The sequence below is a fragment of the Fukomys damarensis genome, unplaced genomic scaffold (assembly GCF_012274545.1).
Source record: "Fukomys damarensis isolate Sample0158 unplaced genomic scaffold, DMR_v1.0_HiC HiC_scaffold_18, whole genome shotgun sequence".
Taxonomy (NCBI): domain Eukaryota; kingdom Metazoa; phylum Chordata; class Mammalia; order Rodentia; family Bathyergidae; genus Fukomys; species Fukomys damarensis.
The window spans coordinates 39,401,201-39,416,417 of record NW_022900930.1 but is presented as its reverse complement, the minus strand read 5'-3'; the positions used below and the strand labels follow the sequence as shown (position 1 = coordinate 39,416,417).

Below are 15,217 nucleotides of genomic sequence, written 5' to 3'. Positions count from 1 at the left end.
GGTAAAAAGATAAAGTCTATTTCAACCAATAACTCATAACTGATCATAGAGTAAATGACTTGAATTCTGTGTTCTTAGGGTCTGTAAACTAAAGAGGGCTCATGAACAATTTAGTTCCTTTTCCCAATTCAAAAATCCTATTACTCTGTCAGTTCTATTCTCAGGGGTATCTTACTACGAGAGATAATGGTACCCATATTCACATGAAGGTCTCCCACATTTACTACCTTATGTCTTAGGACTGAGGAAATCTAAAATAACCAGTTGTTGCCATATCATGTCATTAATATCATTAAATGACAACTTCCTAATTTGTGTGTTTATGAAAAAAATCAAACATGGTAGATAGAATGGCTCACCCAACAACATCCACAATCTAATCCCTGAAACATGAATATGTTACATTTCAAAAGGGACTCTGCAGATGTGCTAAGGTTAAAAACCTTCTAAAGAAGGAAAAGCTTAATCTAAGCAGTCCTTAAAAGCAGAAAATCTTCCAGAGTATTGTCAGAAGATGTAATGATAGAGGAAAGGTCCAAGGGAAATGTTACATTACTGGTTTTGAAGATGAAGGAAGGCAGCTAGGAGCCAAGAAATGTGGCCAGAGTCTAGAATACAACGGGAACAAAGAGATGGATTCTGGCTAAGAGCCCCAGAAAGGAGCTCAGCCTTGCTGGAGACCTGGATTTTAGCTCACTAAGACTCAAAGACCTGTATAAGGCTTATAGTCTATAGAATTATAGGATAATAAATTGTGCAATTGTAGGCCACTAAATCTGTGGTTATCTGTTATAACAGCCATAGAAAACTAATAAAGAAAACTCTGAAGATGTCGGTAAATAATTTTTCACTTTTATAGAGAAACTGTATATAAGCAAAAACTGAAGTTTATTCCTTCAAGCTTAATTACTGCAAAATGAAGAGTTTTACTAGTCATAAAGACCTTGACTTGATTATTAGTGCATGCTTGGACATAAGTTTAGTTAATGAAATTATTTACATACCTAATTGTTCAATAATACTTGAAACCACTCCAAGAGGTTTTAATTCAATATCTTCAGGCAAAGTAACAGTGAGTTCTTCAACAGAAGGTAGTTCCTATAATATAAAAAAGCATTAATCATCCTCTAGCTTCAACTTTAAAAATGAGAAATATTTTCCTTTTGATGTGCTAAAGGCATCTCTGAAGATACAACATTAAATGCTTAAAACATGTCTTTAATGGTAACCTTTTCTTTAGTAGCTGCAGACTTCTGATAGCATTTCTCCCATTTAAATTACTTAATGGGTCTAGAAAAATATACCCTAAATCCAATTAAACTAAGAATACAGACCTAAATACCATTCTAGATATTTTCCAATCACAGTTGGACAAAAGACTCTCCCCCTTTTAAAGGAAAAATTAAGGAGTCCAGAGACGTCCTATTTGTAGAGAAATAATTCTACTGGTAAGTACAATTCCTCCATAAGGGAGTTCTTTCTCTCAACTGTATTGTTAATTAATTAACTTGTGATTAAATAGAACACACAAGCAGCAATCTTTTCTGTGGCTGTGTGAAGAAGTGAAGTCTGGCCTCTTCAAGAAAAGGTGGTGTGATACCCATCAAACACAGAATTCCTAGAAACAGAATGCAGCATGTAAAAGCTGTGAAGGTGTAACCTGATGTTCTCTCTCTAGGTTAAAAAATAATATTCTTGGGCTGGGGATTTAGCTCAGCGGTTCAGTGGCCTGCCTTGCAAGTGCAAGGACCTAAGTTCAATCCCCGGTACCCCTCCCCTAAAAAAATATTCTTTACACCTATAGATCTCCCTCTTTTTGACCCAGATGTAAACTATATCTCAGTTGCTATAGAAACTAATTATTGAAGCATAGATGAAGAGAAATCTAAGAATAAAACTGACCTAAGCCTTTAGATTAAATGAACAGCTTTCTGTTCTTGACTCAACCCAAATGATATTAACTCTTAAAGTTTTTCCTGAAAAACTTTTGCCAAAAGTGCAAACACCCTGCCAGTAGCGCATTAGAAGTTAATTTGGGAGGATAACTTTTGTTAACAGTCTATGTATTTTTCCAAAGTATTTCCTATGCAGATATAAACTTTACATTTCTAATTTGAAAATAATGATTAAGTAAAATGTTCATATTTAACACTACCTTCTTGAGCCTATCATAACCTGCACATCATTCTACATCAGAACTTAAATATTTACAAAATTTTATTCAACACATTGTATTCCACTACATAAGTATACCACAGTTTAACACGGCAACCACCTAATACATTTATCTGCCCTTCTTGAATTTTCACCATTGAACACAACACTGCACAATATATACAAGGAACATTTACTGTAACTCCTGTGATAAAATCTTTAAGTGGACCTACTATATTAAAAGGATTATATATTCCATACTTGATAAATACTGCTGTTTATTTTCAAAATAATATCAATTCACTTTCACAAATGATGTATGAGAGATGTTTCTCACACCTTGCCATTAATGAGAAGTAAACTTTCTCTGCCAGTCTGACAAATATAAAATAGTATCTTGTTTTAATCTGAACTTCCTCATTAATAAGAAAAACTGGACATCCCTGCACCTCTCCTGTTCACCTGTACTGTTTATGAACTGTGCATATACTTTTTGTGCTTTTATTTCAGAAAGTTTCTTATTCATTTGTAAGTCAGGTTTGGATTTTTAAGAAAATTTGTTCTTCATCAAACATGCAGCAAATGTCTCTTATCACCCCAGCTTTTATTTTCTTTTTTTTTAAGTATTTAAGTTGCTTTAATGAAACTCTGGCACTTCAATTTTGTTCTAATCAAATATATCAATGTTTTGTTTGGGCTTTGGAAAATTCCACTGTAATATTTACATAAATGATAGTTTTGAAATCATTTAAAACATTCTCTCATGTTTTTAATAGTTTCATTTTTAATATTTGTATATTTGGTCCATTCCTAATTTTATTCTTGCATAAAAGTGAAGCAGAGACTAGCATCATCTAAATTAATTTGCTAATAATCCCCCAGGTTGTAGACTAATCTGTCTTTTCCCCTGCTGATTTGTAAACCAAACTTTTAACATATACTAAATGTACTTACATACTCATATTTTTGTTTTATTACCAAAATTTCCAACCAGTTTAATTGATCTGTGTCAGTCTCAGGACTAGTTTAACGGAGGCTTTCACAACATGTCTCAGTTCTATCTGGGAAGAAAGGCTTAATTCCTCTACCAAATCCATCAGTATATTTCCCTTTGAAATGTTCTTACTGTTCTCATATTTATTTTACCATATAAAACTTTAGAACCATTGTATCATATTCATGTTAGGATCGGTCAAGATCACATTACATTTGTCTTTGCATAAATCTTACATTAAATGGTTAGTGTACTTCAAGTTATCTTGCACATTTAGGTGACTTCAAGCTATTTCCCACATTACTTGCTATTATAAATTCTTAGTTATTTAGTATCTTATTGCTGTAATAACTGGATTGTAAAGTACTATTTGAACAAAAGAAAACATGCTGAAATTTACTGCTAGTGGTTTGCACATTCCATATATAATCACATTTTCAAGTAAGTCATCATTTCAGTAGTAGTACATCATACTTTTCACTTGTGAAATGATATTGGCTGGTATTTTCAGAATTTCATGTGTCAAGAAACTGTGATGATACTAGAAATGATGTCTGACTCTATCTGGAATGTTTCGAATGTTAAGCATAATAATGCATTTTGACTAGAATTTCTTTTTAATAGGGTTACAAAGCATAAATCTATTCCTATAAGGTTTTTATATCAGAAATTACTAGAGAACTCTATCAAATGTTTTCCATCATTGAGGTCATTATATGAGGTAATTTTCTGTAGGTTCAGCAAGCTCAGTCTACAGGGTCTGATGCAGTCCAATGTTCTGCTCTAAGAACTTTCACAAGGACTAAAATAGGGTATACACAGCCAGAATACTTGTAGTGAGAGAGGGATTCACTCCTAATGTCAGAAAGTGTTGGTCAGGCCCCCTTAACTCCTGCTGCTACCTAGTTTCTGATCTATGTATTAGAAGAATGAAAAGTTTTGGTCACAAATGGGAAGGATTTCTGATACTGTATAGAAGCAAATTTAGAGAAAAAAACAGACGTTGCTTTCTGTGATCACCATTATGTAGTACTTGCAATTCTACTTCAGTAATCCTAGCCTATACCGGAGGAATTTATAGTTTCAAAAGTCCAGTGAAGACATTAAGTTGCTTCCTGATAATAAAAGACCTACCTGTAAGTGATGAACATAAAATCTCAATTCAAAGTACTCTGCAGAACACAAGAGATATATAATGGACTAAATACTGCATGCAAAACAAGCAAGAAATAAGTAAATGAAACCAGTCTTGTACAATTCCAAGGTGGGAGCCCATAAGAGTTTACCTTTCAATGATCAATTAAGTTGACAAGTTTGTATTTGCTTTGAAAATGGCAGATATTTGGGAGACTGAGTCAAGGGAATACAGAGCATTTGTTTCTTTTAAGTGACCAAGCTATTAGAGAAGGATAAAGAGGGAAAAACATTTCAAACCCTACTGACAAGAATTCACCCAAAAGATACGCTTTCCATGAAGCAGAATTTTAAAGGTTCAGTAGGGGAAAGACTTTTCAAAGATTGGAAAAACAAGTTCCTTGGATCACCCTGTCAGATGGAGCAGTAAGATCTTGTCTTCATGTCTGGATGCCAAATGTCACCATCTCTTTCCCACTGCTAAATCTAAAGTGTCACATCACTATCAACCCTACTAAATTCTTCACCAAATTATCTAGATGCTTTTCCTTCCTCAAAGAATATTGCTGTTTAATATTTTATTTACTTGCTTGCTATACAAGAGCTAACCAGAAATCTCAGAAATCAAAGTCTTTTTGAGTAAAGAAGAAACCAGAAAATAAAAATATAATTCAATAAAGAATGAAAAAGACCTGAACCCAACTTTCCTAAAAATAAAATTAAAATGGCTGCCTTCAAAGGAAGCTTAAATCCTTAGGAATGATGCACAGATACCTCTGGTTTGCAGCAACAAACACTATTACAAGGATTATATTAACCCCTGGAAGCGCCCTGGTAACACAGCAGCCCTTGTGAGATATTAAGTAAATTTCAGTTGCATACTATGCTTTAGAGGAAAAAACCAAAACCAAAACCATTCACTTCAGTTCTTTGTTTTGTCTTTTTTTTTTTTTTTTTAAAGTCTGAGGAGACAACTTTCTCACTAGGCCTCTAAATTTTAAAAAGGGCCAGGACACAAACTGAAGGACATTTTTGGTTTGTTTGTTTTTTGAGACAGGGTCTCACTATGTAGTTGAGACTGACCTGGATCTCACTATGTAGCCCAGGCTGCTCTCGAACTCACAGTGATCCTCCTGCCTCAGCCTCCTGAGTGCTGGAATTACAGGCCCGGCAGGACATTATCATTTTGATGTTGTACAAGGGACTTAAAGAATCAGAAGTAAAAGGCATACTAAGAAACCAAGAAATTTAAAAGTAGATAATGAGGAAGACCTGAAATAGAAATATCTTCATCAATTAAGCATAAACCAAGTGTAAAGAAAATTAAAGGCAAAATTGTTTAGTGCAGGTTAGGAAGATCAAGATACGAATCTATATATGATATAGATTAGCCTATAACTACTGTGAAAAGGATGAGTAATGGGAAAGACAGCTTTCATTTTAGAGATCCCACACACGACACTAACTGTACTTCATTATGAAAGCTTAAACTTAATTGAAATGAAATTCAAAAAAAATTCAGTCTCCTTACACTTGCCACACTAAAAGTGCTCCATACCTGGAGTGTTAAGACAACATGGACATAGATCATTCTTATTACTGTTCAATGTTTACTGGCTCAGAAAGATCAAAAGGGCAGCAATGTTTGACACTTTCACACATCAAGAGTCCTCATTAGAAAACACATATTTGCATCCTCCATCTACTTCCAGCCATTAATGCAGGTATAATTTTAGGCCATTATAAATGCATGTACCATGATTCTCTCTTTCTCTCTCTCTCTCTCTCTCTCTCTCTCTCTCTATTTAAATATTTTGAAATACTGGAGATTGAACCCAGAGTCTTTAAAACACAGGATTTCATTAAGTCACTAAGTTTGACTAAGCTAGGCTCCAAAGTGAAATCCTCCTGCCTCAGCCTCCTGGAGTGCTGGGATTATAGCAAGCACCACCATACCCAGCCTACCATAAAGTTTAAATGACAGTGTAAATATTTCACTTAGGAGATGAAGATTGGTGAGGAATTTTTATTTTTATTTATTTATTGGCATTAAATGAAATAACACTTGTTTAGATTTACATTATCTATGACTAGAGATAAGTATGTATACTGTCATTTCAATAAACTGCTGGTTCAAAATCAAAAGAGTTTTTCAGGACATATTTAGTATTTCTATATGTAATAACAAGGAGTAGTCAAGAATTGATATTATCAGCCAAAGAAAAAGCTGCATAGAAATACAAATTGCTACACACAGCATATGGCAAATGAGTTACTAAAATCCACATACTAAAGAGATTCAGTCATTTATTTCCTACACATTTCACAGTTCCAAGACAAAGACTTTTTTTAAAGATTCAATGTAGTCTAAGAAAATACAGTTTAAAAAAGCTCACATTAGCTAATACATATATCCTTCACCATGACAAAATATGCTGCTACATTATTATTACCCACAAAGTAATTAGAAGCCCAGAATCCAATGAGCTAGGCAGGTTGTTACTAAAACACAGTGGATTATTCTGAATCTGCTACTCCTCATATATCGTCTAGTCCCAAATTATGATGCTGCCTTTCCTTCTCTAAAACATTACTAATATTTTATTTACTTGTTTACTATCTATTTTCCTAACAAGACAATAAGTACAACAATAGCTAGAACCTAATCACTTATATGTCCTGAGGCAAGTAATTTTTGTTCTGGCATCAGTTTTCCTATCTGTAATTAATGAGGAAACACAGTAAAAGTTCCAAATAGGACAAAACAATTGTTACGATTCAGTGATAAGATAATTAAGGCAATAAAAAATGCAAGATTCTAACCACACTCCTGAAATATCCATGAAAGAATTATTGCCTGGGTTGTAAGAATAGTATATTCTGACTCTCTTGTATTGTCTACAAGGATGCATAGTTAAGCAAACTATTCAAATTACTAGCACACACTGAAAAATCGATCTTATTAAAAACTGTATTATAAACACACAAGTCAACCCAGGCATGGTGGTGCACGCCTGTAATCCCTGCACTTGGGAGGCTGAGGTAGGAGAATTACCATAAATTCAAGGCCAGCATGTGCTACCTAGTGAAACCCTGTCTCAAATAAAACTAAATTAAATTAAATTAAATTAAAATAAAATCAACAGTAGTCAACAAAGAAATGTGTGTAACTTCCAATGCAAAAATGAAGGTGCTATTAAAAGTGCCTTCCAAGAAGATGGCATTCATTCTTTACGATGGCATTGACTTCTCGAGCTCATTTTAAGGTTTACTACTGGGGGGGGGAAGTAATTTGATGCCTTTCTTAAGGTAAAATTAGCTAAAGAACCTTGAATTGGATTTTCACTCACAAAAACTAAATACAGGCAAGAGAGGGTAGTGAGGGAAAGAGTAAGACATTTCGAATAAAAATTAATCTTTTACTTTTTTTTTTCAGCTTTAATTGAGTTTATTGGTCCATTTTAGGGATACAGTACAGTTACATTCATTGTTGGGATCTTGTACCTCTACGTGACAAGTCTTGATTCTTATTTTTTCCCCTTACCCCTGCCCTCCCTTCACCCCCTCCTCCCCTCCCCATCTACAAACACTTTATTTTCATCTTTTCATTATCTCACATTTTTTTCTTTTCCCTTATTACCTTTCCCCTACCCATCCCACTTTCCCTACACCTTTAGCTCCTTTCTTCCCATTTCTAAATGTCAGTAATCTTATTAGGATCTTATGTATTATTGCAGATTATTCACACCAGGGAAACTATTCGGTATTTACACGTGTGACTTATTTATTTCACTTAGGAGTATATCTACAATATGCATCCATTTTCCTATGAATGAATCTATTTTCTCATTAATCTTTTACTTTTAACTAGTTTGGGGAGAACTGAAAAAAGTGGGGGAAGTAGAACGAAATTATCCAACTATTTCTCTCTACTATGCAAAAATAGAGAACATGCACACAGGAGCCAATTACCTGTTGCTATTAGGTGAGCCTTCACTTTTCAGATATGGTTGGAAAGTAGGATTCAATCCCTGGAGTAGTGAGAGCCAAGACTGAAATTGTTTTTTTCCTATGGCTGGTAAAACATATTGGAAAAAAGAATGGATTAAGTCTCACACTTTGTCATCTATGACCAAGCTTAGTATTTAGTTTCTACTTTAACTTCTCCAAGGAGAGTAATTTTACAAATTTCCATGAAATTCAGCTATTCTTTGAGTACCGCCAATGAGCATCAATACCCTTAGTAATTGCCCTTTTGTGTAAAAAGACCCTGATTTTACTTATCACTTGGAGAAAAGCACTGCTGAATAAGTTAAATGGTGTGATTAGCCAAAATTTTCTGAAATGTTAAAAGGTGAAAAAAGGGTTCAGTTTAAAATTGACACTATATGGAATATAAATAAATGAAGAAAGAAATAAACATTCCCTGAAGTCTTACTGTGCTAGCAACCTGGAGAACAACTGTCATGTGACAGACAGGCTTGGCTCCTTCCCTGGCAATTTTCACTTGTCATCTTTTTATGCACAGCCTGCCCATATTTCAATCTCAGCTCAAGCCTTTATGCCCTCAGTACTATCTCTGAAAAAAAAAAAAAAAGTACAGCATTTAGTACCATAAACAATACTTAAAACACCCTTTTGTCTTCCAAAAACTCTTGCCAAGTCAAGAGGACACTGCAGGCTGACAGGCAACAGAATGTCCCAGTAACTATTACCTAAAGGACACAGGATACCAGGCAAACTAGTGACTTTTGCAAAAATTGCCTTCCTACCTGTATTGCTAAGCCGGGTGTTCCTTGGAATGCTGGTCATACACAGAGCAAAACAAGCTAATAAGTTACCAGAGGTTCAAGCCTAAACTCCCACCCACCTTCAACCCCCCACAGTAACAGCTCTGGAACACAGCACAGTGGTGAGGGTAAGTGTTTCAGTTCAGCCAGACACCACTGGATACTTCAAATACTGCACTTCTAGGGATTTCCTGTGTTGTCAACAACCCCCAGCCCAGCCACCACTGGACACTTCTGGAGACTTCCTGTCCAGCAGCTCACCACCAATGGAACCCATCTTTCTTGTTAGAGAGTTTCAGTTAACCCTAACTAGTCCCATTATCATCTTAATAAACCTTATCTCACACAAACCATCTCCAGGTATTTTTTTCAGCCTCTTGGGAACCTCCACTGCCCGGCACAGTGGATGAGCCACCTTCCTTGACCACTACAGTGCAGGACACCCACTCAATCCTACTAATTCTTCACTCAGTACCATTCTTCTAACATTCTGTCACGAACTCTGGTGTTACTTTTCTTTCTGCCTGTCTTTGCTCTCACTCCAACTACATTTGTCACATTTGTCTTTATCATTAACAGTGATCGGCATAAGCCACTCATTAAAATCTACTGGCCAATGGGGGAGTATCAAAAGCAGGGAATGTTTCCGTATCATTATCATATATACACACATAGGATATATATGGCTACTCTAATTTAAAAGAAACTACTTATTTGAAGTTTAAAGAATCATTCATGCTTCATATAAGCTTTTTGGAAATAATTTAACATAAAGTATAGAATTTGAAATTTTAAAATATCTAAGTATTAACAAGCACTATTAATGAAAAAACTATCCTTTTTTCAAGCATATTGTTTCTGCTTAGTTATGGGGGTGTTTTAGGAATGTTATTAACTGCTACCAGCAGTCTAGAATAGCAAAATAATTGCAGAGCTACCTGGTGTCATACCAACCTTAAGGTGAAAGAGACCGGCACTTAGGCCAAAACTTATAAACACATCAGGGCTTGAAAACAATGTATGCAATCAGGACTAGTAAAGACCAAAGTGCAACACAAATTGATAGGTGCCAGAGATCAAATAGGTATGAAATATTTCACTGCAACTTTCAACCACTTGACATGGCCCAGATATCTCCATACGCTCATGTTAACTTTGTATTAGGATGTGTGTCTGCACTGCCAATATTGGAAAGAAAGTACAGCATATACAAACCAAAAAGTTTACTTTTTTTTTTAAACACAGCACCAGCAGTCTCTGTGAAATTGTGAAAGTGAAATTTCTTATGAATAGCTAACCAGAACTATATGTTTTCTTGGTCATGTCACTTTACATGCATAAGCATACATTCCTAGCCCATTTGAATATTATCTATTTTTTATTGCCATAGCACTGGGGCTGTAATTTAAACTTAGGTAAAACCTTTCAGGTTTTTAGAAAAAGAAACAATAAGCACTGATTTAGAAAACTCATTTCTGGTTAAGACTTCAGAATATCACGATATCAAATGTTTCTATGACTCTAAGTTTTCAATTACATTTGATATATTCATATGAAGAGTTCATGGCACAGAATGATGATGAAAATTTTCAAAAAGAACCAAATTTTCTATCTCACTGAAACACTAAAAAAACTCCTACGTGGTTTAATGGAAATCATAAACTGTAATATGGATGCTTCTTTATAGTTACTATGTAAGTTACACATAAACCTTCTCAGCATTAAAGGGTTTATGTTTGAAAGAAAATTCCACTTGGTTAAACTTAACATCATGTTACATAATCATGACATTATGAGGAGGGCCATGTAAGGCTCTTTATTTCAATGCCACTTATAGCTCACTAATCCTTTTTTTTTTTTCTTTTCCCCTCACCACCTCCTCCTTTTCATTTTTTAAAATCAAGTTACAACCAAATCTTAGGATGAAAAGATTTGGTTATAAGCCTATGAAAAAAACTATATAAGATTTGATTTTAAAACAATCTCAAAGTTACTACACCGTGGTTCTCATAAACCAAAAATTAAAATCTGCAGTTAGTACAGGCTGAGTATCTCTTTTCCAAAATGCTCAGCACCAAAGTATTCCAGATTGTTTTACCACCACTGGAATCTATCCTTTCTTGCTAGCAAGCACAAACATCTTGTGAATAGAGTCCAGTGTAAATATGAAATGTATTTGTTTCATATACCACATCCTGCAGGTAATTTTATACAATATTGTTAATAACTATGTGCATGGAACACTTGGTATAAAATTTACCATTTGTGGTATCTTGTCACTGTCACTCCTCAAAAGTTTCAGATTCTCAGGTTAGCGATATGCAACATGTAGTCAGCTTACCAGATCTAGCTTTCAAACAATAAAAGAAGTAGACTCAGAGAGGCAATATTCATGCCTGATAAGGAGACTAATGGAGGTAGAAATGATCTTCTGTATGCCTGAGGAACAGAAAACTGCCTCAAAAAAATAAAGCACTCTAAAGACTAAGGACATAAAACTGGGATAAATTGAACATGTCTACACTATAGAGGCACCAGCACAGACTCCAAAATTTCCATTAACTATTTTGGACATCTTAATTTATGTACAACTTTTAGCAAAGATAGCACAGATAGGACAACTCATTAATTTTCTTTAGAATTTAATTTGGTAATTCAATTAACAGACAGCATAGAGCCAGCAGCCTCATGCTAAGGGAGACACAAAACCTCTGCTGTCTGAGAGATTCATCAGGGGTCCTGAACAAAACAGTGCATACCACCTCAGCAAGAGTAAGTTCTAGCAAAAGAAGGGACACTTGCCAGGAAAGGTGGGGTGTCATTTTTCTAAAAAGCCAAATTTAAGTAAAAGGCTGTCCCAAAAGTAAGCAAAAAAATCCTAATCAAATAAATAAAATGGGCCAATTCACAGGACAGCTGAGAGTAAACGATGTCATTTTAGAGCTAGGGACACAGAAAACTAGAATTAAAGATCAATCTACAGGTAAGCAGAAATCGACAGCCAGTAAAGAAAGAATCAAAAGATGCTAACTGTACTATGACGATGTGCAAGGAACATCATCAAGACCAGTCTTACTGCTGCCTTAGTTACCACTGCTTTCCAACCCAAGTGGGTTTGCACCAAATCCTTCTTTCTCTTGAGGTAATTTGAATCTCTGCTCTCCACAACTGTGAGTCCAACATAAGCTGACCATCAGAATCACTTCCAAGCATTTTTCTCTTTGAGTATATTCTGATTACTCAGTATCACCTTCTAAAATGGCTATAAGCCTCCCTTTCCTGTGATAGAGAATCCAGGTTTATACAAAACTAACAACCAGCCCCCACCCTCCTCAAAATACATATTCACACCCGCTTTTTGTCAGCTGGCTCTTAGGCATCCCCACCTTCTCACACTAGCCCATGTGCTCTTTCAAGCTTTCACTTTCCTACACACACTTTCACACTCTCTCCTACACTCACCCACACAAACAGGAGGGATGACTCTGAAACCCATGCCCAAGTGTCTTAGTTACTTTCTTGTCACTGAGACACAATATCCAACATCCATAACTTAAAGGAGGAAAGGTTTATTTTGGCTCACAGTTTTAGAGGTTTCAGTCCATAGGACAAGAAACGGTGACAGGAAGCAGAGAGATCAAGGAAAGGGGAGACAGACTCTTCCAGGCCACGCCTCAGTGACCCATCTTCTCCACCTAGGCATCTCCTCCCAAATCACACTTAGCTATAAACTCCTCAGGGAACAATCCATTGATAAATACCACACTCCCACGATCTAATTACCTCCCCGAATCCCCATTTATGAGCACATGAGGCTTTGGGAGAAGATCTAGATATAAACGACAACAGTGAACAATCTAAATATTCACTCCATTGGCTTTAATGGTTTCTTCAACACTGTGTACCAGCGAAGCTAGCAAGTCTTCCCCATGGCTGTCATATAATAGTATTAGCAGTAAAACTGCCAGCGTTACAGAGTAACACAGAAAGAAGCACAATCCTAAAGACAGAGTACTTGCAGCCACACCAGCCTTAACACTCAGGACCAAGCCATTCTTTGTACTAAACTTCAGAGTTCAAATTATGAGCTGAAATAAACCTTTCCTCCTTTAACTTTGAGTGTCAGGTATTTTGTCTCAGCAAAAAAAAAATAAGACACCAAAGAACTCTTTATACCTCTACCTATCTGTAGGAGCACAGTAGCATGAACAACCAGAGACTTCTGGTAAGTTTCTTTCCTAATCTTATAAACAAAATAAAGTGAATAGCTAATTAAGAATCCAAATACTAAAAGTTAACCTGTATCTTCACTGTAATTGCCTCTTCTATGATTCCCAAAGATCTCTTGGAAATGGCAAAAAAGGGAACACACCAGCTCACTACTCCATTTTAAAAGCTAACAACACATTTTCCCCATTAAAATGAAATCTTCTGATATGCGCCAAACACACACTCACACATTCAATAGCACTTCTAGTAATTAAATTTATGTCTGCTTTATTTACTGTCTCTTTCCACTAGACACTATGAAAGCAGAAACTGGACAGGTTTTGTTTACAGCACCTGGCAGATGGCAGGTGTGTTACAACAATTTCTAAAAGAATGAATGTAAGGCACCTATTCATGCCTTATTCTATGATCTTTAACATATTTGTCTTAGTACTCATTATCTAGGTACCAAGGAGATACAAAGATTAGATATAAGCTCAGTCCTCAAACAACATGGTTGGCCTGTTTGACCAAAGACCTTTTCTGATTCCTGGTGAAAATATGAGTACTCTACCTAAAACAAACAAACAAACAAACAAAAAAAATTTAAACAAATATAGAAGATTTTCCTTTACATTTCAAAGGATGCCTAAGAACTTCAGATTTAGTGACATAAAGAAGAAGGTAAACATTTTAAAAAGATCGTGTTTTCTCTCATCTTTTTTTTCTTAAAACAGTGTTCTACTGTACAGTTTAGGCTGGCCTCAAACTGAAATCCTCCTCCCCTAACCTACTGAATGCTAAGATTATTTGTGATCTTTTATCCCTCTTAGGTTTTTATACTCTACAAGCAAAACTTTTGAGAGGTAATAAAGATACAAGTTAATGAAATCAAAATGTCTTCCAATACTTTCAGGAAATAGTTATAAATTGGAAACCTTTGCATAAAAAGACCATTAAGAGATATCAACGTGTGTAGCATGAACTCATGAACCACTACACTTAAATACAAGTATTCAATCCGTGAAGCATAAACGAGATAGGAAATTTCTTATTATGGTAGAGAAAAAGAGAAATAATATTGGTAAAGTCCAAAAAACAGTAATGATAAAAGGCACCCAATTACCTCTTGGCTTTTAAATTTTTTTTTCAAATCTAGCATCTTTTTAAGATTATCTTATTATTGCACAATAATTATGCCTAGTGATTCAGGGGTTTGAGGCAATTTAGCTTATATTCTGAAATTCTGCAAAGACTTTCTCCTGGGGTCACAGGTTTCAGCCAAACCACCATTCTCTCAGCACTTTATAGCCTAAGAGGAAATAACATCTCAGAGTTAACTTTGCCAAATGAAACTATCAAGTGACAAAACAGGCCACTACACAATAAATGCATCTTTCTAACTGTATTTGTTTTGTTTTGTTTTTGGTACTGGGGACTGAACTCGGGACCTTGCACTTTTCAAGGTAGGTGGCAGCACCACTGAGCTCAATCCCAAACCCTAACTGTAATTTTTTAAAATGCCTCTAAAATTTCAAGAGAACAGGAATCCTAAATGTTTAACCTGGATTTCATTTTCTACTTCTCTAAAAGCAATCAATTAGAAATATTTCAGTTGCTAATGAGGAAAACTTTTAGACTTGTGGATAAAGATGCAAAGACAAAGGCTATAAATTTATCTAAGAAGTATCTTTTCTCTCTCTTTTTTTGGCTGCAGTGCTGGAGACTGAACTGAGGAGCTTGTGCTCACTCCAGCAGCCCACACACCAAAATTGAACTGAGGGGCTCACATGGAATACACAAAGTTCTACCAACAAAACCCAACCGGGAAGTGTTTTATATGGAAAATAAAAACCTGCCTTGCAAAGGTAAAGACCCAAGTCTGATCCCAGGTACAAAAAAAAAAAAAAACCACCCCAGAAAATAAAACTCAAGT

General features: G+C 35.4%; 1 protein-coding gene across 1 annotated transcript in view; it reads right to left on the bottom strand.

The window, feature by feature from the left end:
- Naf1 (nuclear assembly factor 1 ribonucleoprotein) overlaps positions 1–15,217 on the bottom strand; it is a 38,462-nt gene that overhangs the window by 19,386 nt on the left and 3,859 nt on the right. The window contains exon 3 of the mRNA XM_010629904.3: positions 1,005–1,098. Coding sequence (XP_010628206.1) covers positions 1,005–1,098 — 94 coding nt within the window. The remainder of the gene's footprint in view (positions 1–1,004; positions 1,099–15,217) is intronic.